Genomic DNA, 24,710 nt, shown 5'->3' with positions numbered 1-24,710 from the left:
AATGGTATTTCTCTCATTATCTTTACATGTACTATTTTAGTTGTTTGTGAGGCTTTTAAGTAACATTGTACTTTACAGTACTAGATGTTTCCTTAAATGTGCACTAAGTTCTGGAATCATTTGCAGTCTATTAAACACTGGGACAACTTGCTTTGTGTTGTTGTTGGTTTGTTTTTGTTTTTTTTTCATGATAACTCAGCACAGTCTGTCTTAAAGTATCCTTCTGGGTACTTTTTGAAAGATAACTTTACATTCTTGTTTTGATGGCATTTTAGTATGTGCATATGAAATAGATGCTGTTCTAGCAGTGAACTGCAAACTTTGCATTCCACGCGCTTGCTTCCAGTAAAAGGGTTATGAATGCCAACCACTGTAGTGTAGCTGCTGAAAAGGAGACACGCAGCACCTGAATCATAACGCTACTCCACAGGGCAAAAAACTTTGTGAAATTACATTAGACTACATATTTTTGCGTGATGACAATAAATACTAAAATGAGTTTTTCTTCAAGAGTGAAACAGTAAAACTTCATATTGCAGAACAGAGTAGATGCTACATGCTTGCATCTGTTCAGAAAGTGGCTAGACAAGATGAAAAAGTATTTTTAAATAGTATTTAGCAGGAGAATTTCCCTTGGTTCAAAAATCTCCTCAGCTGCAGATCTCTGACTGCTATTTAATCTGACTTAATACAGTTGGTGTACATCATAGTATGAAGTAATGCTGGATATCAAAGTGATTTAGGAATACAAATCTGCCTGGACATGCAGGGTGTGCGTTCCTAAATTCCTTGGGTACTTTTTCAAATCTCTGCCTCTACTTGTACATCTGTTTTGAAAGCCAATTTATTTATTTTTTTAATTTTCCCTTTCCTGTTTGTATTGAGTCTTGCTGTTCACTTTGAGCTATCAAAAATCAATGAGATCATAGAACCATAGAATGGCCTGGGTTGAAAAGGATCTCAAAGATCATCGAGTTTCAACCCCCCTGCTGAGTGCAGGGTCGCCAACCACTAGACCAGGCTGCCCAGAGCCACGTCCAGCCTGGCCTTGAATGCCTCCAGGGACGGGGCATCCACAACCTCCTTGGGCAACCTGTTCCAGTGCGTCACCACTCTCTGAGTGAAAAACTTCCTCCTAGCATCTAACCTAAATCTGCCTTGTTTTAGTTTAAAACCATTCCCCCTTGTCCCATCCACCCACGCAAACAGTCATTACCCCTCCTGCTTATATGCTTCTTTCAAGTACTGGAAGGCCACAATGAGGTCTCCCCGAAGCTTTCTCTTCTGTAAGGGGATTTCTCAATGTGATTTTGAGTAATGTAACTGGGCCCTAAGAATACATCTAACATACTCAAAGGAGAAAATGTCAATGAGATTTCACAGTGACGTTTCTGTATGTGATCTCCTGAATCACCGATTTGCTAGGTTCATTTGTCTATATCATGTGTAGAATAACATGAAAGGGAACAGAAGTCCTGTTTGTGATTATTTATCTCTTTTTATTGGTTATACAACATTTAACTTGTGAAAGAATCTTCTATTTTCTTTAAATTCCCAGCTAGTTGTAGTGGCTGTTACTGTACCTACACTACTGCTGAGAGTCATTGCCAAGCAATCAAAGCTCTACACCCCTCTCAAATTCATAAACACTGCTTTCACTAGAAGAAGCCCTGAATTAAGCTAGCAGGTCTTTAGAAAGTGCTGGACTAATTACTGCAATACAGCATTGTTACTTTTTCCTTCCAGCTTGTGAACTTCGTGCAGTTTTTCCCATGTATGCAAAAAGTGTTCTTCCTGTTGATATGCTTGCATATGCAGACCTCCTAGACATGGTTGGCAGACACTAAAACCATTCTTGTTGGAGAGATTAGTCTGTTAATAATAGCATAACTGTCTTGCAATTAACTTTTCTTGGGTAGCATTAAAGTATTCAAACATCTTCTGGGAATTTTCACAGGTGATAACTGGTGCTTTTCATCAAAGACTGCCAACATATTGTCACTATGTCAGGATTTTACAGTGTAAAAAAAAGCCATTTTTTTCTAAAATCAACAACATTTTTATATTGTTTAGAGAGATAGGCAATTGCTGCAAAGCAAGGACAATGGCTACAATAAAGGCTTTTCATGGTTTGCTTGTACTGTTGACAGCAACCTAACAGCTTTTGGATGAACAGTTATTAAATTTGCAATAATATATGCCAAACTAAAACTAAAAGTGGGCAGGATTAAACAATTTTTCAATGTTATAGGAAATATTAGTGATCAGTTTGTTATCCTTAGATCTTACTTTTCTTGAATATCAGTAAAGCAGCCAAAAAAAGTGGACAGGTATTTGCAAAAATTCTTTTTGTACTTATCAAAAAGGGGATATTTTGGAGAGCAAAATTAACAGTTTCTGAAACAAGCAGTTATAAAAAGCTAAATTATTCTGTTGTCTTTTTTATCCCATCAAAGAGACATCATGATAGAAAATTCAGATTCTGCGTCTTGAAAGGTGTGTCCTGAAATTTTACCTTGAATTTGTGTCTTTGCGCAGCCACATACCATCCCTTCATGCTGGTTTTACAGATACAAATCTGAAAAACACAGAACAGTCTACATGGTTTGATGTGTTCATAAATGCTGTGGGATTTCTGATTTCATCAGAATCAGGGCTGCCAGACACAATAAAAGATAAACCTCTGTTTTCATTTGTCTTAAGTAGGGATTTCTTCAATTTTCTGTCAAGCTGGAGACATACTTTGAGCATTAAATAAAACTCCCAAGAATGATAACTCAGAAACTATGAAAATTACTGATCTGCTTATTGCTTCTCAGAACAGTTTACAGTGCAGCTCTCATACAAGAATGCCAGAGAAGTCCTTCTAGTGGGAGCTGAGAAACACAGCTTCACTAACACACATAAAGGGCAGAGTCCAGCGTTACACTGAGCAATAACGATCTTCAACAAACAAGTTTTGGGTCTGAATTTTATGGTCTTTTGTATAGCTACAGAAATTTTTCTGAGGATTAGATAAAGCAACAAGAAGCTCATGGTTGCCACCACTCACTGGGAGGAGTTTCGTGCTGTAATTTAAGTGTCAAGACCCAGCCAGCATAGAACTGATTATCACAGGCAACCTCACATAGTGGTACTGCTCCGCCCTCAGTCTAAACCTGTGGCCTACTGAGAGCACAGGAATGGTCCCTGTGCCCAGAGGTAGTCTGCTCACACAATGAGGTGTCCGTGCACCCCTTGCCACCCAGCTGCAGGTCCTTTGTGCTACAGTCCACTCACAAAATGGGGTCAGGCTGAGACTTAGTGGGTACTTGGTGTTTGCTGCAGTCTTTTCAAGAAATAGGCATCCACTGACAACCCCATCCAGGTAAAAAAAAATGCAAGCAGCAAATGTCACGAACACCGGGATGTAGCAGTGTGGGAACTCCCTGTGTTTGCCTTTCCCTCTCATGGCATTGTTTGTGTTCGCTTTTCTTCCCTGCTGCAGCTCATGGCTGGAGGAATAATTAAAATTGTCCTGCTCTGATGACTCCGTTTGCAGATGAGGCCTGGAAACACAAGGCTCTCTACAGCTACCTGAAAGAAGGTCAGCCTCTTCTCTAGCATAACTAGTGATAGGACTGGAGGAAATGGCCTCAAGTAGAGCCAGAGGAGTTTCAAGTTGAGTATTAGGAAAAGTTTTTTCTTCAGAAGAGTGGTGAGGCACTGGAATGAGTTGTCCAGGGATGTTGTGTAATCATCCCTGGAAGTGTTCAAGAAACGTTTAGATGTTGTACTAACAGATGTGGTTTAGTGGAGAAAAATTGGTGGAAGGTGGACAGTTGGACTAGATGATCTTGGAGATCTTTTCCAACCTTGGTGATTCTATGATGCTATGGCTGTTTTTAATGAGGTTGTCCCCTTACATTCGGTGAGGAGATGAATTGCTCAGTGCTTGTGCTGGCTGCTGGGAATCCTGGCTCCCTCTGAAGCTTCCTGTGTCTCTGCTGAAAAAGCCACAGCCAAGTCTTTTGGAATTTGGATTGCAATTTTAGTAACCACTGAAATTAATTAATTGCACAGTTATGTATTTTGTCAAAGATTTATTAAAACTGTATTGACCAGTATTTCACAATCTCCTCCCAAAGCAATGAAGTAACTGTAGATTTCTGAAAGTTTAGCGTTTGAAATGTTCCATCTGTTCTCCTAGTATTCATCAGAAAAGATTTCTCATGTGATTTCATTGATGTCGAAACTTAATCCTATTTGGATTTCCCTTCCACACTTTAATAGTGTACCTTAGACACCCTGCCAGTCAGCTGAGATGAGCAGTCTTTTCACTAATGTGTTAATTATTTTCTACACAGGTTAATTATTTTCCATGCTTAGCCTGAAGCACCTTAACTGTTTGTATTGACATAGAAAGAAATGATAAAATTGGGGGTGTTTCACAAATATTTGTACATAGAAAAATAGCTGTCAGTGAATAGATACTCAATGAATGTCTTAAAAGTTAGCTACAGCTGCAGTAAAGCCATTCTTTAGATGGTAAAAAAAAGACACATTTTTGTCTGTGATCTAATTATATATTATTTCCATTGAATCACCAGTGCACAACGTGTACTGCTGGAACTTTTGAATTGATGACTTACACAGTACAAGAACGACTTCTACTTGACTTATTCTTAAAGGCAATCAGAAAAATATATTTCTATTCACAAAAAAAAAAGAAAAATTTATTTTTAATTCTTTAAAAATCAGCCAAGAACTTTTAATCTTCCAGTCATACTGGAAAAAAAAAAGAAAAAAACAAAACAAAACAAAAAAAACCCAACACCTACCAGAGTGTTTGGAAACAGAATGAAAAAGATCTGAACTTTTCATCTATATATTTATATTTATATTTTTATATGTAAAGCACCTATCACCTGATTGATAAACATTCTTTGGAACAATTCTGATGGCAGGGTTAAGAACAGGAGTCAGCCTGTTAGTACCTCAGCATTTCTGTTTCCAACCAATTGAAAAAAAAAAAAGCCACAACACATATGATTGCAATGTCTTTTAATTGTTATGGGGAAAAAAAAGCAGGCTGTAACAGTCTTTTGTTGCACTAGTTATTAAAACCTCATTCAATGAATAAAACAGTTCTGCTACGCTAGTTTCTATGAGTCTTTTAAAATTATCAATCCGTTGAATTTACATTTTTTTAATCAGATGTCAAAATCCTTAAATATGTATCAGTTATTTAGTTGCACAGTTGTTTGAAATGCTGTATTAATGGAATAAAGGAGAATCTTACTGTAGACTCAAGAGTTTGATGGCCACAGCCCCATTTGCTTTCTCCTTTTTTCTGTCACTAAGTGAACCGTTAGTGCAGAAATGCTCAAGATGACACCTGTGGAGTCAAAACAGGTCAGAATGTGACTCAGAATGTGATGACAGGCATGTGCAGTCAGTCTTGCCCTGACCTTCAATATGCTGGGAGCTGCAGTAGCAGTAATTCTATAAATGTTAAACAAATGCTAAGTCTTTACAATCTTTTTTTTTTAAAAAAAAATAAAAAATAAAAAAAAAAACAACAGAAAATTGTAGTGGTCGTTTGACTTTGAGAGTCCGCTGAAATAGAAAATAGAGTTGTAACATTTTGCGAGGGAACAAAATCACAAGAGCATCTACTATAGACTTCTCAAGTCCTTGTATTTCAAGGCCATCATCACATTAGAATGAAAGACTAGATCTAATTTAAATATATATAACTATACATAAAATATAAGTAATGATGGAAAATGAGTTCTTTCATAGGATGGCTGAGGTTGGAAGGGACTTCCATGTCCCTCTGCTCAAACCCCTGCCCAAGAAGGGACACTCAGAGGAAGTTGTCCAGCATCATGTCCAGGCAGCTTCTGAGGATCTCTAAGAGACACCACAGCTTCTCTAGTCAACCTGTGTCCATGCTCCATCACTCACACAACAAAGAAGTGTTACCTGATTTTCAGTGGGAATCTCCTGTGTTCCAGTTTGTTTCTCAGTGCCCACTGGAAACAACTGAAAAGAATCATAGAGCATGGTTCTGTCTCTTTTGCACCCATCCTCCAGGTATTTATAAATGTTAATGAAATCATCCCCGAAGCTTCTCCAGGCTGAACAGTCCCTCTCTGTACAGGAGAGGTGCTCCAGTCCCTTCCTTATCTTAATGGCTCTTATCAGGACTCTTTCCAGTATGTCCACATCTCTCGTGTGGGGGATCCCAGCATGGGATCTACTGGTGTGGCCTCACAAGTGCTGAGTAGAGGGGAAAGTTCACCTTCCTCCACCAGTTGGCAGTACAATGCCTGACACAGCCCAGGATACTATTGGCCTTCTTCATAGCAAGGACACATTGCTGGCTCATGTTCAGCTTGGTGTTCACCACACACACCCAGGTCTTCCTATGCCAAGCTGCTAATTTTTAGCAATTTTAAGCGTAAGCAGACTTTTCAATGATTGATGTTACTGAAGACTTCCATGTCGCTTAGAGAAATGACGAACAGAACATTCCCTGAACCTTTCAGGCAACTGGTAGGCTCATAGTCCATGTGTAACTGACAATAAACAGCCAGACTTATAATCCTGGAGCAAGCTGTCAAGTAGGATCATTAAGAAAACCTAACAGCGCACCTCTCCCTTATCGAACAGTAGGGCTGAGTTAGTGAGAATAGGCAGGAAGAGCCCAAACCATGGGTGAGGTTAACGCTTTCTGAACACAAGACATAGAAGGGTGTGTCCAGAAGGATATCTAGGAGGTACACACACAGGTACTGCACTAATGCTGTTGCATCCTGCTGAGCATGACCGGCCCCTGAGACAGCTAACCCCAAGTTGCCCCGAGTGAGAAGTAACTTTCTCCGTGCTGCTTTGTAAACACCACCCGCCGGCTCCCGGCTTCTGTTTTGGGCTCGCAGCGACGGCACCTCACACCCGCGCCCACCCTAAGCGGCAAGTTCCGCACAGGTGCGGATGGGTCGCGCCTGCGGAGTGACGGCCGGGCCCGGTAGGCCTGGGGCGGGCAATGCAGCCGTGCCCGCAGCCCGCGCCCCCGCCCCCGCCCCCGCCTGCGCCCTCGCTCCCGCCCCAGCCCCAGCCCCAGCCCCAGCCCGACTCGGCCCCGCCGAGCGGGGGCTGCCGGAGGCCGCGTTCCGGGCGGGGCGGGGCGGGGCGGGGCCGGCCGGGCCGGGCCGGGCCACCGCGCTATTAATAACGGCGGCTGCGACAGCGGAGGGTAGAGCGGTAGGCGGCATGCAGGGCAACGGGGAGAAGGCAGCGGGTAACGGCCGCCAGGAGGGCCTCGGCGAGAGAGGGGCGGCCGACGGCGAGCTGCAGGCTGCGGCCGTGCCCATGTTGCCGGCCCTGGAGGTGGCCGAGGAGCCGGAGAAAGCTCCGGGCGGCAAAAGCAAGGACCCCAACACATACAAAGTGCTCTCTCTGGTAAGGGCCGGGCGGGCCCGGTGGGCAGCTCCGCGGCGCTACGCGGGCGGGTGGCTCCAGGCTGCTCCTCCGGGGGTCGGGAGAGGCTCGTCTTCGCGGAGCCCTCTGAGCCCCCTAGGAAGTCCTCGGCTGGGCTCTGCAGGAGCAGCTGGCTGCCTTCAGTACCAGCAGCGCTGCGGGGTCGCCTCGTCCTCCTGCGGCGGGCGGCAGTACAGCGCTGGCGGTGCTGTGCTTAGTTACTAGCAGCAGCCTACCTGGAGGAGCCGGGGGAGCTCTTGGCTTGTCGCTTCCTTTTCGTCTCTTGGAGACGCTCGCGCTTGAATCGTCTTGATTCTTTCCGAGTATTAGTGATTAACCAGTTTTCTTCGTGTGGTTTTAACTACTTCATGTAGTGGAAGGCAAACAGATTAAAATAGGGAAATATGACTAGAAATTCGTAAAAGATTTCGGCAGGACAGAGGAAGCATTAAAAACTAGCTTTGTACAGGATTTGAAACACTGTACTTTAAAAGTTTGCCTCCGAATACTTCTTGGAGCCCCTTTCAGTCCTGGTTCAGAGGACCGGTGTCCAGAGCCATTCTTAGCAGGTAAGTCAGCTTCCAGTTTTAGCCACACAGCTGTATTATAATTATCCTTCCTGTAGAGATGTGAAAATAAGACTGTCCAGACTGCCCGGGGTGATCGTTATGAGGCTGAAGTCATTATCAAGGTTGAACTGTGGCCTTCCTGGAAGGAAGCTTCTGTGGAACTGCAGCAGCTTTTACTGCTTAGTATATCCATTAACTTTCAAAACAAGATGCCTTTCTAGGTTTACCTATTACTTGGTTACTGTTTTAAGTGAACTGGCCACCATGCTCTGGCACACCAGGCATATTTTCTAACATGACATGTTGCACAATGCATTTGCGTGTTTGTTCGAACATTAAGAAAAATGCCACACGTCCATATGTTCTATGATTGTTTCTGTGTGGAGGATTGTTTTGTTTTGTTTTTTTCTTGTCCTGGCAACTATACTGGTGAAAAGCATTCTTAAAGGTAATGGGCTACAGCTTGTTTCATAACTTTGTTCTGTTCTGGGAAGGACAGGATGTCCCAAATTAAGGCATTGCAGCAGATGGTGAAAACAGCCCGTCTTTTTCTAGCCCTCAAAATGGGTTGTGATAGTGAAAAATCATATGCTGTTCGAATGGAAACGTGATTAGATAGACATAATCACTTCAAGACTGGAGTTAAACACGAATTTAAACTTTTGCATGCGCTTATGTACGCTTTTGAATCACATTCTTATTTTCTAGACCACAGTTGTTCTCCAAGAACTGGCAAAGCATTCATCCTGTGCTGACTTAAGTTTTCAGATGAAATATATGTCGTCTATACAGAAACAAGTAAAAAGCTGTAAACAACCATGCAGCACTGTTTCAGTTACCATAGTGATCATTTATTTAGGTAGAGCTTGAAAGACTGTACAGATACTAGATGATATTGGCCTGAGTAAAACAAGAGTATACGTGGCCTAAACATCATGTTAGGAAGTCAGAATGGTGGGAAAACTGGAGCTGGAAATAAAAGTTCTTTATCACCAGCCAATGCATTTGGCAGTATGTTGATGGTGCCATTCCAGTGTTAGGGGTAAGAAAGGAGTTGACTTACATGCTTAGTGTTCCAGGTTGTGCAGTGGGAAACAATAGAGGTGATATTGCTCAAAGTAAACAGGGAAACTCTTTATGCCTGCCTTTATCCTAGTTGCATGCATTATTGCTACCTTTATTTGGGTAGATGGGGAAAACGTAGTTTCAGATAAGTTTCTGGGTGTGGTGGTGTTTGTTTTTTGTTGTTTTTCATTTTTGTTTGTCTGCTTGTTTAAAAATATGAAAAAATCATTTCTGGAAAGCACTGTCTTGCTTGCATTCCCCTATTTCTATGCATGTGCTTGCTAGCCATAGATGCCTGTGCAGCTTGAACGCAACTTCTCTGTTGCCAGCTTCTGTTGATGAGGTGATCTTGTCCCATTAGGGAAAAGATGTAAAGTCCCCATACACAGAAGGTTGTCATGTAGACCTGACTTGTGGGTGGTTTCAGGAGCCTCTCCATGTTACATGGAGGTGCTCAGCTATTGTGAACTGAGTGACCACTGGGTGAGGGAGGATGTGGGTAGGTGAGGGAAGTAGTATAGAATCACCTCTGCTTTTAGCAGCTCTTGTTGTTGCAGGCATAATTTTAGCTCAGCTGTAGACTTTCCTATCACGTGTCACTCTTCTGGTGCTATGCATGGGCAGGATTTCCTGGATGGTGGGAGACCTGCAGGGATTTATTAACCCATCATTCTTCCTGAAGAACAACTGAGTGAAAACATCAAGCATTGAGCAGTCATGGGAGATGGTGATCCTTCTATTTATGTGATCTCCTAGCACATCTTTCCATTTACTGTCTTCTGTTTTTTGTTTTTTTTACCTTTGTCCCTCAAAGCTGAATGTGCTATTCGTGGTCTTTCCAGGCTCATCTGCTGCTTTTGTATGACTGACCAGCTTGCTGCCACTGAAGAGCAACATAATTCTTCCTTAGGTTTGAGGCTTTCAATTCAAGTTGGCCAGCACTTCTCATTGGATTTTTGTCTGGTTCACTTATTTCACTAAAATTTTTCCATGTGTTTAAAAGCTGAAATGTTGGGGGGGGGGGGGGGGGAAGGAGTAACAAAATAAATGGTTTTTCATGTTGATAGTTTCAGACTTTTTCTTTGTCAGTGCTGGAGAAGTCATTTACTGATGACACTTGAATTAGAATGTGTGTTAGTTTTTACAGATCAATAATTTCTGATTAGGAAAAAAAATCAAAACATTTCAGGTAGACTCTGAGCCGAGACATTGGAAGTGTGCGTTTCTTCTAATGACTTAAGTATTTTGAAGTACATAAGATAGTAAACTGTGAGGTTTTAAAAAATAATGTGGGAATACTCTTAAAAAATAAAAGTATTTTGGAAGCCTGGTATCATTTTTTTTTCCTTTTACTTTCTTCTAAAAGTCCAGTCCGAATTTTCTTTATTTAGTATTTTATGCACCTGTGAAACACAAAATAGTGTTCTGACTTCTTTTAAACTTTTATTCAGTTGTCTTCCTCAATTCACAGGGAGGATAGATACAGCTTGTGCAATACTCTGTGAATTTAAACAATCTACTTAACAAATTAAGACAGTGGGACTCCTGGTATGTACTCCCAGAATCTGCTTTGTTTTACAGCTTACATTTACATTTACAATTACAGACCAGTGCAGATACCATGAGGAATGGTACAGGATAGGTGCCTGCACAGCTGTAGGCATGGTTACTTTCCCTTGTTGTTATTTAGGGGACTTCTTATCAGCCTGAAGATTAAGCTAAAGCACTGGGTGGGACAAAACCTTGTTTTTGTCTGAAGGTTGAGGACACTGAAGGATATCATAATAAAGCTGGCATCCCTGGGAGGCTCTGCACTGTTTTCAGTTTCCTAACAGTGAAAATTAAGTGTGGTGGGCTACGTACAGACTGACAAATCAAGAGGAGTTTTTTCTTTATTCTCAGCACTTGTTAGATCCCATCTGAAGTACTGGGTTTGAGTCCTCTGATACAGGAAAGGTCAATTTAAATTGGATTGAAGTCAATGGAGGGCCACCAAGGTGGTCAAGGAGAGAAGCTCTTCGTGGGTGAAGAGAAGCCGAGCTGGGCTGGGTCAGCCTGGAGAGGCTTGGGTGAGGCTCAGATCCTGCCCATGATAGCTGCCTTCCTGTACCTTCAAGGATGTTTTCAGGAAGATGAACCCCGTATCTGTATGGATGTGCACAGTGGGAGCATGAGACAACATTTTAATTTGAAGCAATCGAGGTTCTTATGCTGAGTATGGGGGGGGGGGAACAGTGCCCTAGGAGAATAATTAAGTATTTGAACATGTTGCCCCAAAAGGTTGAGTGGTCTCTCTTGAAGGTTTTCAAAACTCAATTGCATGTACCCTTCTGCAACGTGGCCTGAATCCAGTTTTGACCCTGCTTTGAACAGGTGTTTGGACTAAAAACCTCTTTGAGGTCCCTCCCTTCCAGCCTTCTGATTCTGTAAATCTGGTTCCAGTTGTCTGTTGGTTTCTACATGCAGTTTAATGTTTAAGATTTGAATCATGAGCCCCTTAACAATTGAGACACTTAGCCTGATGCGGATCTTTTATTGTTGACATCTGCCATTGCTGTAATCAGGGGAGACTCTTAACTCTAGAAGAGCTGCTCAGGAAACTAGTTAGTAGGGTCCACTGGGAACGTGCTTTGGAAGGCATTAGGGTCCATCAGTACTCGTCAGTTTTTAAGTATGACCTCTTAAAAGCACAGGAACAGGCAATTTCAAAACACTGGAAGTCAATGCAGGCAGCTTACCTGTTCAGGAATCCTCTTCAGAGCTTAGGCAGAAAATATATGGCTGCTGGAAGTGAGATTGGGTGACGTGGGAGGACTACAGAGAGGCTGTTTGTCACTGTAAGAAGAAAATTTGTGGGGCCAAAACTCAATTAGAGTTGAAGCTGGCCAGTACTGTGGGAAATAATATGTTAAAAGCAAAAGGAGGACCAGAGATAATGTGGTTTTCTTACTTGATGAGGATGGTCACATCACAAATAGGGATGCAGAGGAAGCAGAGGTGTTTCAGACCACCTTTGACTCTGTCTTCAGCACTGAGTTGGAGGACCGTGACTGCAGTAACAATAAATTGCCAGCCAGCCCTAAATTTGGTGGGACTTACTGCTTCGACTGGATGCATATTAGCTTGGGAGTCTCAATGGGATTTGTTCCAGTGTACTCAGAGAGCTGGTTCATGTCATCATGAGACCTCCTAATTATTTTTCAATGACCCTGGGAGTCTGGAGAGGTCCATGTTGACTGGAAGCTAGCAAACGTTGTTCCAGTTTTCAGGAAGGGCAAGAAAGAACACCCTGGTTAACTACAGACTGGTCAGTCTCCCTTCAGTGCCTAGTAGAATTATGGAGAAGATTCTTCTGGGAATTATTGAAAAACATCTGAAAGACAGTGCAGTCATTGGCATGGCCAACTCAGGTTTATGAGGTGTAAGTCCTGTTTAATGAACATAATTAACAAACTTAATTAACTTTTATGACAAGGTTACCCACCTAGTTGACCGGGGAAAGCCAGTTGATGTAATCTTTCTGGATTTCAGCAAAGCTTTTGATACTGTTTCTCACAGTATCCTTCTGGTTAAAATGTCTGGCATGCAGCTCAGAAATATAATGTCATTCCCTGGGGTTCCATCAGACTCAGCACTGCCACTGAGCGAGGGGAGGAACTGTCCCACTCTGCTCTGTGCTGTGCAGCCTCACTTCAAGCACTGGGTGTGGGTTTGGGTGCCACAATATAAGAAGGACATAATGCTATTAGAGAGCATCCAAAGGAGGGCTACAAAGATGGTGGAGGGCCTAGAGGGCAAGCCATATGAGGAACAGCTGAGGTCCCTTGGTTTGTGCAGCCCAGAGCAGAGGAGGCTGAGTGGAGGCCTCATGGCAGCCTACAGTTCTTCAGGGGCAGGTGCTGATCTCTGTTCTCCAGTGACAGTGACAGGGCACAAGGGAACAGCATGGGGCTGCGTCAAGGGAAGGTCAGGTTGGAGACTGGGACAAGGTTCTTCACCAGAGGGTGATTGGCACTGGTACAGGCTTCCCAGGGCAGTGGTCACAGCGCAAGCTGCCAGAGTTGAAGGAGTGTCTGGACAATGCTCTCAGACATAAGGTTTGAATTTTGGGTGGTGCTGTGTGGAGTTGGACTTGATAATCCTTGTTGGCCCCTTCCAAGTCAGGAAAATATTTGCACTGTTTCAGAGCTCTCATGTGGCCTGAGTGGTCACTTCATGTGTTGATAGGCCATAGTCAGGTGTGATTTGCAGCTTTCTGTAGTGTACTTGAGCTCATTTTGAGCTTGATAGGTTAGGTACTGCTACCAGCATAGACTAAACAGGGTGACATTTAGGACAGGCTGCAAAATGCTCTCCTCCCTTATGTAGTTGAGCTGGAGAATGAAAACCACGGTGAAAGTTTTCAGTCGCACTCCTGAGTGCATGATGTGAGTGCTTTTGGTTTCCCTGGCTACAACTGCAGTGCAGAGCTTGGAATCAAATGAACTACATCCAGCTGTGGGGCTTGTGCATTTCTATTAACGTTGCTGGCTGACCATGTGGTTGAAAATATCCACGTTGTGCCTATGAATTTAAGTTTCAACTCCCCGCTGATGGATTAGACTAGTGTGCCTGCTTCAGCCATTTAGTCTGTTCAGACTCCACAAAGGAATGGGACCATGATTAGTGTCATGTGTGCTCAGAGGTTCTGCTTGAACATTCAGACCTCTGGCTAAAGCTGTGTCTTAAGATTTTTATTTCCTTTCTTTAATTTTGCAGTAATTGCCTACCTGCCAGGGACAAGCTGGCTTCAATTTCAGGCAAGGTCAAAGATACAAAATTATGCAAGGCTTCCTTCCAGCCTCTACTCTTAAAAATTTTTTCTTGGCATTCTTTCACTAGTATCAGTAGAAATATGCAATGACTGAATTGTTCTGATCTGGCTTAAGACTGAATGTTGATATCAGCTGAAAGGAGGAGCGGAACAAGGTAAAGGTTTGAAAGCATGGAAAGTTAGAAAAGTTTCTCTCTCTGAAGTTAGTGTTAGAAAATAGTATATTGGTAAACATCACTGTGAACACACAATTGGAACTGAATAAATACTTATTTTAAAGAATGCTCTGTCTAACAGGATTTGTCAGTGTCACATGTCATCGTCATCAAATATGACATTTTCAGAGAAGTTATTTTATAACATCTTGGAATTTTGAAAATAACAGAGGAAAGAAATTGAAACAAAGTAAAAATACACTTCTTGCACTGAAGAAAACCCAACCCTAAATAAACTTTCCTTTCCTGCGCAGATGTTGCACAGGTCAATACCATAAAAGAGCTTATATGACAGCAGTGGATATTGTAAATGCAGTGTGATGGAGAGCACATTCCATTGAGCAGAATAAGGAAGGGCTTTTGGCTATTGTTTAACGATTCAGCGTTGAGTTAGTAAGATAGCTAGGGAAAAGAGAGAATTAATGCAAAAAAAAATGTAATTTTTAGGGCATTGAAAAAATTCAGATACACCTTTTCCCAGTTCGTCTCTCTGAAGACATGTAGGCAAGTTGACCTAAATAAAGATCTTGTTTGTCTTCCATTGTGCTCTTTCTGACACGATCAAATGGGTCAGTTCTCAAGTGCTCTTCTGTCTGAAATACAAAGTTTCCACGTTGTGAAGCAAGAATCTTTTGATAGTCTGCCTTTTGTATTTTGAAGAGCTATGTTCAAAGAATGCAGAGGTAAATAATGGTCTCTCTGTCAGCCCATCACTTTGGAAAATAGCCACAGGAGCCAGGGCTTAAGGTGTGCCTGTAGTCGGTTAACAGCAAGCTTAGTAATGTGTCATAGTGAGTTGCTCTGATACCGTATTTGTCTTATTGCTGTACTCCTTTGTGGATCACTAATTTTTTGACACTCCTTATTATCCTTCATAAACATTCTACGTAATTTCTTCACTTACTCTGTAAGGTTACTGTGTCTTCCTGTTCAGCCTAAAATTGCTGAATGGTGGCAGTAGCAACATCTGCAGAGGAAAAATGGGAGTGACTGTGGGCTTACTCTGTATATTCAATAGTATTATCAGCACCCAATAAAAGCAACCCCATCTGTACACTCTTCTTGTTACAAATTCTATGATCGTACTACAAATAACAGCATCTTTAGAATTATTCTTGAAAAGAGATTTCTGGAAGAGGAAGAGTGTGACTGGCAGAAGGCCGTGTTTTCTTCTCTGCTTTTGCTTTTATTAGTGTGCTGGCAGCTACTGAATCTATTTTACCTTTTTATCTCTTGTGATAAGATGTAAAGTCGTTTGTTCATTGTAAAGGGAAGTGCTAACGACCTGGCCGTTGGGTGTACAGGCTGCGGGCAAACATCCTGATATGGTGATAATTGTTAGGCAAATCGAGGACTGCTTTGTAAGAAGCCCCCTTGTCAGGACATCAGGAAACATAAACAATGTTACAACAACGGAACCGCTGGAAGCGGTGAAGATAACTACGAACCTTATCCCAGACGCCGACCCCCTAGCAACGGCCCACATACACTGGAAGGTCGCGTATACAGGAACTAAGGACGGTATAAAAGACGGGACTCAAACCCCGCTCAGATTGCGTGCTGTTGCCGAAGTTGTGACTCCCCAGCCGCCCAGCGCTGCGTTTTGCTTGTGTTTTTGCTTACTCGAATTAATAAATATTTTTCTATGATCTGATTTGATGCGGTCTAATTTATAACATCTCTTTCTTGTTAAAAGTAGACACTTAAATAGTTTTGTAAGGTATTTAGAGAGTTGTAGTATAATAATGTCTTTTGCTGATAATACCCCCACTGTGTGAAGTTACAGCTCTTTGGTAAGCTCCTTGAAGGCTTTTTGTACTACCTTGCTGTGGCTCAAGCTACCTTTAAAACATCCTTGTCCCTTGAGTGACCTTAGGCTGCAATAGCATATAATAAATCTAAGAGCATTTCATAGGAACAACAGGAGTAGGCCTTCTGCATTCTTCTTGGAGAAGAAAAACAATGATCTCTGTAAATTTTTATTATTACTTTTTTTTTTTTTTTTTTTTTTTTAAGAGTAAATCCTCTTCTTAGTTCTGAAAAGGTTTTGAGTGTAAACCTCAGCTTTTGCCTCTGTGGACTTCAGGCATATTCAGTCACATTCAGTGGTTCAGGCCAACCAAGATCTGAGAGTCTCAGCAACTCCCTTCCCCTTCTGGACTCCAGACAAGGAATTTGGATCAACAGAAGCAAGTCTTTGAAAAGCATAAAAAAATTGAATTTGGAAAATTAGAGGTGAATGAAGGACATACGACATGTGTAACACATTTTTTTCAGTACTGCTAACTTCTTTTTGCTGATTTATTTAGCCTAATAGCTGTGTTGGTATGGTTGAAGTATCCATTTCATTTCACCTTAGTAAAATTTATTAAATATCCTCCTGTTCGTGAATAGAGCTGAGTTGGTGAGGGTTATCCCTACTTAAAAATAGTTTTTATAAACATGAGCAAACATTCTGCTGCCTTTGGCAAGTGTGGGTAAGTTTTTGTGTTGTTTTTTTTTTTTAAATATGTATGGTATGTTTTCTACACTTTTACCATGCCCTTTATAAAGGCAGAAGATGATCATGCCCTTATGTGAAATTCATTATTTATTACTATCTTCTTTGCAGATGAAATTCTTTCTCAAAGGTCTTTCAGTGTTAAAGTCTATGTCTTTAGTCATTATGTCAGGCACACAAAATGATGAGAACATAGTCCTTCTCAGATCCCAGTGGTTTTGGAAAATTCCACATGTTTTTGTAATAGTGACATTACCAACTTAGTCTAGACATTCTTACTTCATGGACAGACATGACACAGCAACTGCAAGTGAGAGTCATGGATATTAGAAAGAAAATCCACTATTTTGCACGTCTTCCGTGTTAATTGCACAGCAGTTAGTTAACTGATGTGCCTTAAAACTTGGAGTGGCATGGAACGCTGTGAAAAAAGGATGACAGAAAGCAGCTAAGTACATGGTAGGCAAAGAATGAGGAGAGTCAACACAGGAAGACACTTAATCCAGAGTGATTATTCCTTAAAAGAAATATCGATGTTCTTTTTTGCCATAGGAAATACACAGTGGAAGAGTAGAGGGAGAGTAGGGGAGATGGACAGACCTAGTGAAAAGTGAAGAGAAGTGGACTGTGGCAGAAGAATATTTTGTTTTTCTTTTGCAAAGGAAAGTGAGAGGTTTCCCTGTGTATCACTATGTATCACTGGGACCTGCTGTGTAGTCAGTTCATCAGTCTCTTTGGCATTCAGTATCTGCAGCCTGTACTTGAGCCTTTCCACCAGGTCACTGAAACTGCTGGTGGAATTCTCTTTGACTTCATCCCTACAGATGAGTGGTGGAAATAACCCTGCTCTGTAACCATGTTATCATCTTGCCATCTTCCCAGCTCCAAAAGGCTTTTGACATGTTCTCAGGATTGCAGTTTTCCAGACACTCAACCACCTATTCCCGACCACTATAGTGTTTACAAAGCAAAGCTTTTATTGCTTCCTCCCACGTAAAGGAAGCAGTGATAGACAGAGATTCATCCCTGGATTACAATGTTTTTGATTCCAAAACAAACTTTCTCAGAAAATATTTTTAAAACAAAACAGGACATTTTCTTCAGTTGTTACTGTTCTGGTTGAGAAACCTTACATTTTGTTCTAGCAGTCTCTCAAGTTAAAAAATATAAAAAGTTCATGTGTTGCTTTTGTCAGTAATGAGGTCTGATTCTTTAATTTTATTTGCCCTCCTGTTATGTGTTAGATTCCCATATTCTTTCTTCATTTCATGTTTTTCTTCTCAATTCTTGCTTTTCAAGGAAGGTTGAAAGAGAATATGGAAGGGAGAGAGAGAGGTGGAAAATTGAGCCTGGTGCTTGCAGCGTGTTGCTGCAAGGTTCTAACAAGGCTCTTGTTAGAAAACCTTAAACTATGCATGCATCTGTTTGTCTCTATGTAACAACAACAAACAAAATCTTTACACAACAGACTGCAGCATCCCAAACCTGGTCTAGCTGTCTGCAAAACAGTTCTGGTAATATTAGTAAGCTACCTGCTGCAAAGAGGTCCTAAATAGCGAGAAGTGAAGTAAATTAGTCCACCTTTGGGCTGCATTAGTGAAATAACCTTCTGTATCTGGGCAATCTTATTTAAAGTCAGTCACCTCTGGTCATTTGCAGAGCTGGTGATCTCAGAGTGTTTTCACTGACAGACATGTTAACCATTACTGTAACAACTCCTGCTGGGCCTAGGCAAGACTGCTACTGCTGTTGGCCAGGTTTCATTAATCCACATTGTTCCAGCAGAACACTTGTGCTATTTGTGTGGGTTATATCCAAATGAGTAAAGACATTTAGGCTGAAGGTAAAGATCTGATTTGAAGTAATTATATAGTTTAGGGTACTTGGTTAGAGTTGACTGTCCCAGGATATCATCAGACGCTCTAAGCTACCATCTTTGTGAAGCTTCTTTATTAAGCTTTGAAGGAAAAAAAAAAATTAGTCTTAAATATATTTTACTGCAAAATTCTAAAGCTCTTAAAGACAGTAGGACTAGTGCTAAGAAAAGAAAGGCTTGAATATCCATAGTTATGATTCAGTACAGTTCCCTGCTTTTCTTTAGTTACAGGTGGACATAATATGCCAGGTAAGGACCTGGACCAAGATTGTTTCTGTTGTTTATACAAGAAATTTGAGAGCAGAATAGGTTTGTACTATACAGAGCATTGGTAGTGTGCTGTGTTTTATGATGCTCGGAGGTTTCCATAGTATTGCTTGCAGGAAACACAACTTGCACTATTTCATCAGAAATGTTAGTGTTTTCCTACCCATTGGTATGTCCCAGTGAACATAATCCTTTCCATGTTTTTGCTTGTTGAAATTAATTATGTTCATGGAAGTGTAAAACTGAAATTTTGGAACACAATAAAAAATAGGGCTTTGTAACACTCAGTGCCAAAATCTCAGGAATAGGATTACACTTAGAATAGAGTGGTTTTTGTTTGTTCGATGCCTGCTTGTGGTTATGCATCAGCAGACTTTCTACTTGTTGAGCTTAGTAGCATGGCATAAAGCAGTAAATCTGTCATCACCCTGAAATAAAGTAGTCTCAAGTTCACTTTTTATAACCAAATGGAGGAGTTTCTATTTTCCGAATAATAACATATAAATAAAAAGAACAGTAATAAGTTTTGCTCTCCCCAGTGATTTTGCTGAGCCTTGAAATCTAGCATCTGACATGCCACCTACCTCACTGTATGTATACTTCTCTAGGTGGTATTTCAGATGGAAGATTTCCAAGATCCGGAACAATTTATAGGCATTGTATTCAAAAAACTGATTCAGCAGCTGTTGCTGATGGGGAAGGAGATAAAAAGAGAAATGCTTAGTGTAGGCATGTACATAAATTTGATTGAAGTGTGTTTGAAAATATTTAACTATTGTTTCAAAGTCATTTTTCACAGAGAAGAATGACCAGAAGGGTGACATGTGCATTCTCTGTTATCTTCCTCAGTACTTCTGAATAAGTAACCATTATTTCTCTGAAAGTGCTTTCTTTTAGCTAACTTCAGTATTACAGTTAATACTTGAATAGCAGTCATGAGTGCATTGCTGGCTTTCCTAGACTGCCTTTAATTGCTATGGATGTAGTGATAATATATACGCTATTCCTAAAGAGTTTATGGACCAAATCCAGTGTTCAGTGAGATTAGAGGGATTCTATCCCTATATTTAAGTAGGCATTAGATCTTGCTTAAAATGCTAGGCGTGAGCAATATGGTGCCTGTTTCATAGCCTTAATGCACTGAGAATCCAAAGTAAACATGGCGACAGTTTCTGGTCAGTGTAAGACACTGTGGTTGGTCTAATGTGACATCCCACAGCTGCTTACCATTGTATAGACGAACACTGCACTACATACTAGGAAGTGGGAAAAGGTTTTCCTGCCTAGGAAAATTATAGGTATCACTTAAAGGCCAGGGCTTCTGTTTGTAGTCTGTGGTCAATGGCATAACTTCATTTTCTTAGAACAGTCCAGGAGGAAGGAAGAAGTGGAACAAAGAAAGTTTTGTAGAAAACGAGTGCATGTCTAAACATAAGCATCTTTTTTTCATTCATGAGAAGGAAATATATCACAGTATTTACTTGGCCTAACTTAATAAGAAAGTTTAGAGATCCCAGTCCAGAGAATTTTCTTTCATATCCAGGTAATTAGTTGCAAGCAGTGTAACTGCTTCTGTGAGTGAAAACTGCTTGAGCAAGTGGTGAAGTCAGCCTCCTAATCCGCCTGTTGATCAAGTTCAGTACAGTTGTGTAGTATTACTAGAGAAAATGAAGGCTTTCTAAACCATTCTGTGGTCACTTAAGATTGTTCTCTTTTCCTTTCTGTCCCACAGATACTCTGTGTCTGCGTGTTGACGATAATCCTAGGATGTATATTTGGCCTGAAGCCTAGCTGTTCAAAAGATGGTAAGTAGTATACCTTTTATTAGTAATATTTGTGGCAATTTCTTTTTTTATTCTTCTATGAGTTACTTTTAATATTATCAGAATGCCACCCTTTCTTACTACATGGAGAACATTGGATGCATTGGTTGAAATAGTTTCATTTAGAGTGGTTTGAAAATACCAGGAAAGAAACCTCAGGTGTACTTAGTACCTGTGTACTTACTTGAAAGATAAACTCATCCTGGCGCTCAGTGTCTAAGCTGGCAGCTTCCATGTATCCAAGCTGTGTCTGTGGTCATGTCACATGGCTGACTTTTCTCGGCTCACTATTAAAAAAAAAAAAAACCCAAACCAACAATTTCTATTCCACTTTGTCCTGGAACATTTATTTTTCATCTTTTCCAGTCAACTATGAAAATAAAAAGGTTGTTTTTTTTTAATGGTTAGAACTGTAGTCTGAAAATGTTCTTTGTGGAATTTTTTTACTGTTTTTTGCCCTGAAAATAAAGAGTTTTTTTTATGGTGAAGTTTCTTCAGGTAGAGGGTTAAGAAACATTTTAAGAAATTAAGCTTCTCCTTGAGAACAATTTTATTCATGTTACAAATCTGAAATAATTGAAAGTTAGTCTGCTTAACAAACAGTCCTGCAATGATTTTTAACCAAAATGCAGAATATTAGCTCCTTACTAGAATCTCTTTAACTTTCCGAGTTTTATTAGAGCTTTGCCATACTGGCTCATTATTATCTTTTTCATTATTACCTCATTCCACACACTTCAAGATTTTTGAGAAGTCAAAGAAAGAAAGAATTGTGGATTCACTTATTCATTGCTCACAGTAAAACACTGGCCAAATAAAGTGCTGATAATGCTGCAAATCAGCAGCATGTTGGGTTTTTTTTTCTGGCAACCACGTTCTACTTTAGAAGGCCCTGCCTTTCTTGCATTAAAACTGAAAAATATTAAACCAATGACCAGTACACTGAGGTTCATATCTTTGTGTCTGATTGGGAACAGCTCTTCCTGTGTCTCCAAGTGGTACCTTGACTGTGATACAGTGGGATGTAGAGCTGGGATTCTTCAAGTGCCTGTGCTGGAGTGCCTCTGTTTTGTATGAAAATAGCCACTCAAACTATGGGAGAGTTGCAAGCCTGCCTCATGAAATCTAGATTCCAACTATTGTATATTTACTTACATAAAGTAGATGATTGTCAGCCCCAAAAATGAAGATTGATGTTAACTACACTTTCAAGGCTCTTTAGCTGAAAACATGGCTTCATATTTCCTCTGATGGAGATATTTCATGTGCTGAATGACTGTACAAATATCTTCTGGTGATAGAGAGAGGCAGTGGCAGTCACAACTGGAATTGTAGTCCTTCAGTTTCAGTGGTGTCTGCCACAGATGAAACACCATGCTCCTGTTAAAGCAGGACCTTTTTTTTCTACATCATGACACTTTCATTCAGTAAGAGAAAATGAAGATATTTTGTTGGTTTAAGACTTTTCTTTCTCTTCAGCTGCTGCTTTTTATGGCAGCCACCCTGTCAGTAGTGGAATGACTAACTGTGTCACTCTGTATGCTGATTGTGCTTGTTTCCTTTGCATATTGATTAACAACACTATTCTGTATTACAGTGAAAACCTGTAAAGGTCGTTGCTTTGAAAGGACCTTTGGAAGCTGTCGTTGTGACAGAGATTGTGTTAAGCTTGGAAACTGCTGCTTAGATTACCAGGAAACATGCATACAACCAGGTAAGGTTGGAAAAAAATTATGGAGGCAAGCTCTCATACTGTGTAACATGGGACAACTCTGCACATGTGAGCTCTGTTGTGGTCAGGTGGCCATAACTCCAACTTTAAATGGTCTTCAGGGGCAAGAGAGTGAAGACTGAGCAGCACAGTGGCTCTGCTGCAGTGGTCCCACCTCTTCCTGCCCCCACTGTTGGCGATGGTAATACTAGGGGCTCCTGGGGAAGAAACTTTGGGGCTATGTGTAGCTGTTTTACACACCAGTAAAGCTTGAATCCTGTTGATAGCAGAGGGAGTGTGAGAGACTGTGTTGCTTCACTCTGCCTTGAAAAGAGCAGGAAGAGCTGTGGCTGAAGGTCTCAGCCAGTCTTTTGTTTTCTGTGATTGGGAGTGAGAGAACAGTGGCATGCATTGTCCCTTGCATCAAGTACACAGCTAGCACATTCTGGGGCCGGGAAGAGGAGTGGCTTCTGCATATTGGGTCTTTGTGTCAGCCATTACCCACATGAGAAAGGGGGAGGACAGAGCTGCTCTGTGAGTGGTCTTTTCCTGTCCAATTACCTTGCTGCTCAAGCTCTCTGCCCTATTATTCCCCTGCTTGAGTGTGAAGCAAGGTTATCATGCTGGCCTTTGGGACAAGGTGGGACAACAAAATAGACTGCAGTGGTGGAAAATGGTCCCAAAGCGGGAAGTTATCATGACTTACCAAAAGCTGGAAGCCAGATAGGCAAAGGTGTGACAAGTAGCATGGAGAAATTTTATGGGGTAAGATGTTAGTGTGGATAGTAACACTAAAGACAGAACTTGTCTGTGTTTTCTAAAGTAGTTTTACCTTAATACTTGATATATGGTATTCTTATCACTTAATTGTTTCTCATCTTACCCAACTTTACAAGTCTTTGTAGAACTTATTAACATAGTCTCACCGTGAAATCTAAAATTCCAATGTTGACTTTTTAGAACCAAATGATTAAAATGAACTCAGTTGTTTGTTTCAACTGATTATTGTTCAGAGGTCCTCTGCAAAAAACTTTTTGCATGTTCAAAAACTTGTGTGGGATTTACCCTCCTCTCTGTTTAATTATACCAGTTAAAGAATTCTTTAAACAGGAGAGTCTATCTTACAATTAAGAATGGGAATCCACATGTATTGAATGACATTTTTTAATTTAGTAGCTTTAACATCAGTTGAGAATGAATTTCTAATTTCTAAATAATATCAAGTAACCAGAACCATAACAGATTCTGCTCTTTCTGAGCTGTTAAGATCTACTGAGCTTGGTAAAGTTACTTACGTTTGGTATTTCTGGAAGTGAGATTAACTGCATATTATGTTTGTCAACCTGCTGCAAATGTTTTTAGGGATTTCTAATTGCTGATCTTGTATGAAGATTAAGTAATGATCATCCTCTACTCAAACTTTTTGATTTCCCTTCCTCATCTCTCTTAAAACCTTCGCTTAGGTATTCACTTGGTAAATTAACTCAGGTTTATCTCCACTGACTGCACAGGGTCTACTAGCGTTTACAACTAATAACAAGATTATCTTGAGATGATATGATGCATTGATGCATTCTGTTCAGAATATTCAATATGATTCAGTAAAAAAAGAAATTCCTACTAAAAACCACCAGGAAGTTGGAATCTGTAGGTCCTTATATCATCTTTCTTACATAGTATTGATAGTAATGGAGTTACGTCTGTGCCTTAAAGAGAAGCTGGAATGCCTGATGGTGACTGGTAAAATCCATTTTGACTTCTGTGCAAGACAGAATAAGTTACTGTTTCTCAGTGAAAGTGTTCCAAATATTCTAAATTCAGACTTAAGTTGGGGATTTTCTTGGTGCAGTTGTTGGGGAGCTTGTTCATAGTATGCATTTATCAGATTAAATCCACATAAATTACCATACTTAAGGAGATCTGTAGAAAGATTCTTTCTGTTGACCTTTTATGATCTGTGGCATTTTTAACCATATGCTGCATAATTGTCTTCAGATGGCTGTGCACTTGAATTGTTCAGCCATAGCTGTTTGTCTTCCAAAATGCCAAAGTTTGTGCCATTATGCATGCATGAAATACCTCAGGACTTTTTTTCTGTGAGTACATGTTTGAGATGGAACTTACATTCAATATATTAATTTGACACTTGTATGGGTGTTAACTGTCATACTGCCCCTCTCTGTTTATAGCTCATATATGGACATGTAATAAGTTCAGGTGTGGAGAGAAGAGGCGACCAGAGTATCATTGCTCCTGCTCAGAAGATTGTGTGGAAAATAATGATTGCTGTGTCAATTATCAAGTTGCGTGTAAAGGTAAATGCCCTCTGCAAATTCCTGTAGTCTCTTGTGTACCTGTATTTGTTTGAATGGATCAAGGACATAGTATAATTTTAAAAACATCTTAT

General features: G+C 40.7%; 1 protein-coding gene and 1 long non-coding RNA gene across 2 annotated transcripts in view; one reads left to right on the top strand and one right to left on the bottom strand.

Moving 5' to 3' along the window:
* ENPP1 (ectonucleotide pyrophosphatase/phosphodiesterase 1) overlaps window positions 6,979–24,710 on the top strand; it is a 54,033-nt gene continuing 36,301 nt past the window's right edge. Inside the window, exons 1-4 of the mRNA XM_021391995.1 lie at window positions 6,979–7,446; window positions 20,502–20,574; window positions 22,190–22,306; window positions 24,493–24,618. Coding sequence (XP_021247670.1) covers window positions 6,979–7,446; window positions 20,502–20,574; window positions 22,190–22,306; window positions 24,493–24,618 — 784 coding nt within the window. The remainder of the gene's footprint in view (window positions 7,447–20,501; window positions 20,575–22,189; window positions 22,307–24,492; window positions 24,619–24,710) is intronic.
* LOC110396074 lies at window positions 10,123–16,013 on the bottom strand. The gene is made up of 3 exons (XR_002436777.1): window positions 15,349–16,013; window positions 15,031–15,093; window positions 10,123–11,933 (listed from the first exon to the last, which is right to left on the bottom strand). It is a non-coding gene; the product is annotated as an uncharacterized LOC110396074 (long non-coding RNA).

Source organism: Numida meleagris, chromosome 3 (genome assembly GCF_002078875.1).
Source record: "Numida meleagris isolate 19003 breed g44 Domestic line chromosome 3, NumMel1.0, whole genome shotgun sequence".
In the NCBI taxonomy this organism is placed as follows: domain Eukaryota; kingdom Metazoa; phylum Chordata; class Aves; order Galliformes; family Numididae; genus Numida; species Numida meleagris.
Note: the sequence above shows the minus strand (reverse complement) of the source record. Positions and strands in the feature narration are given on the sequence as shown.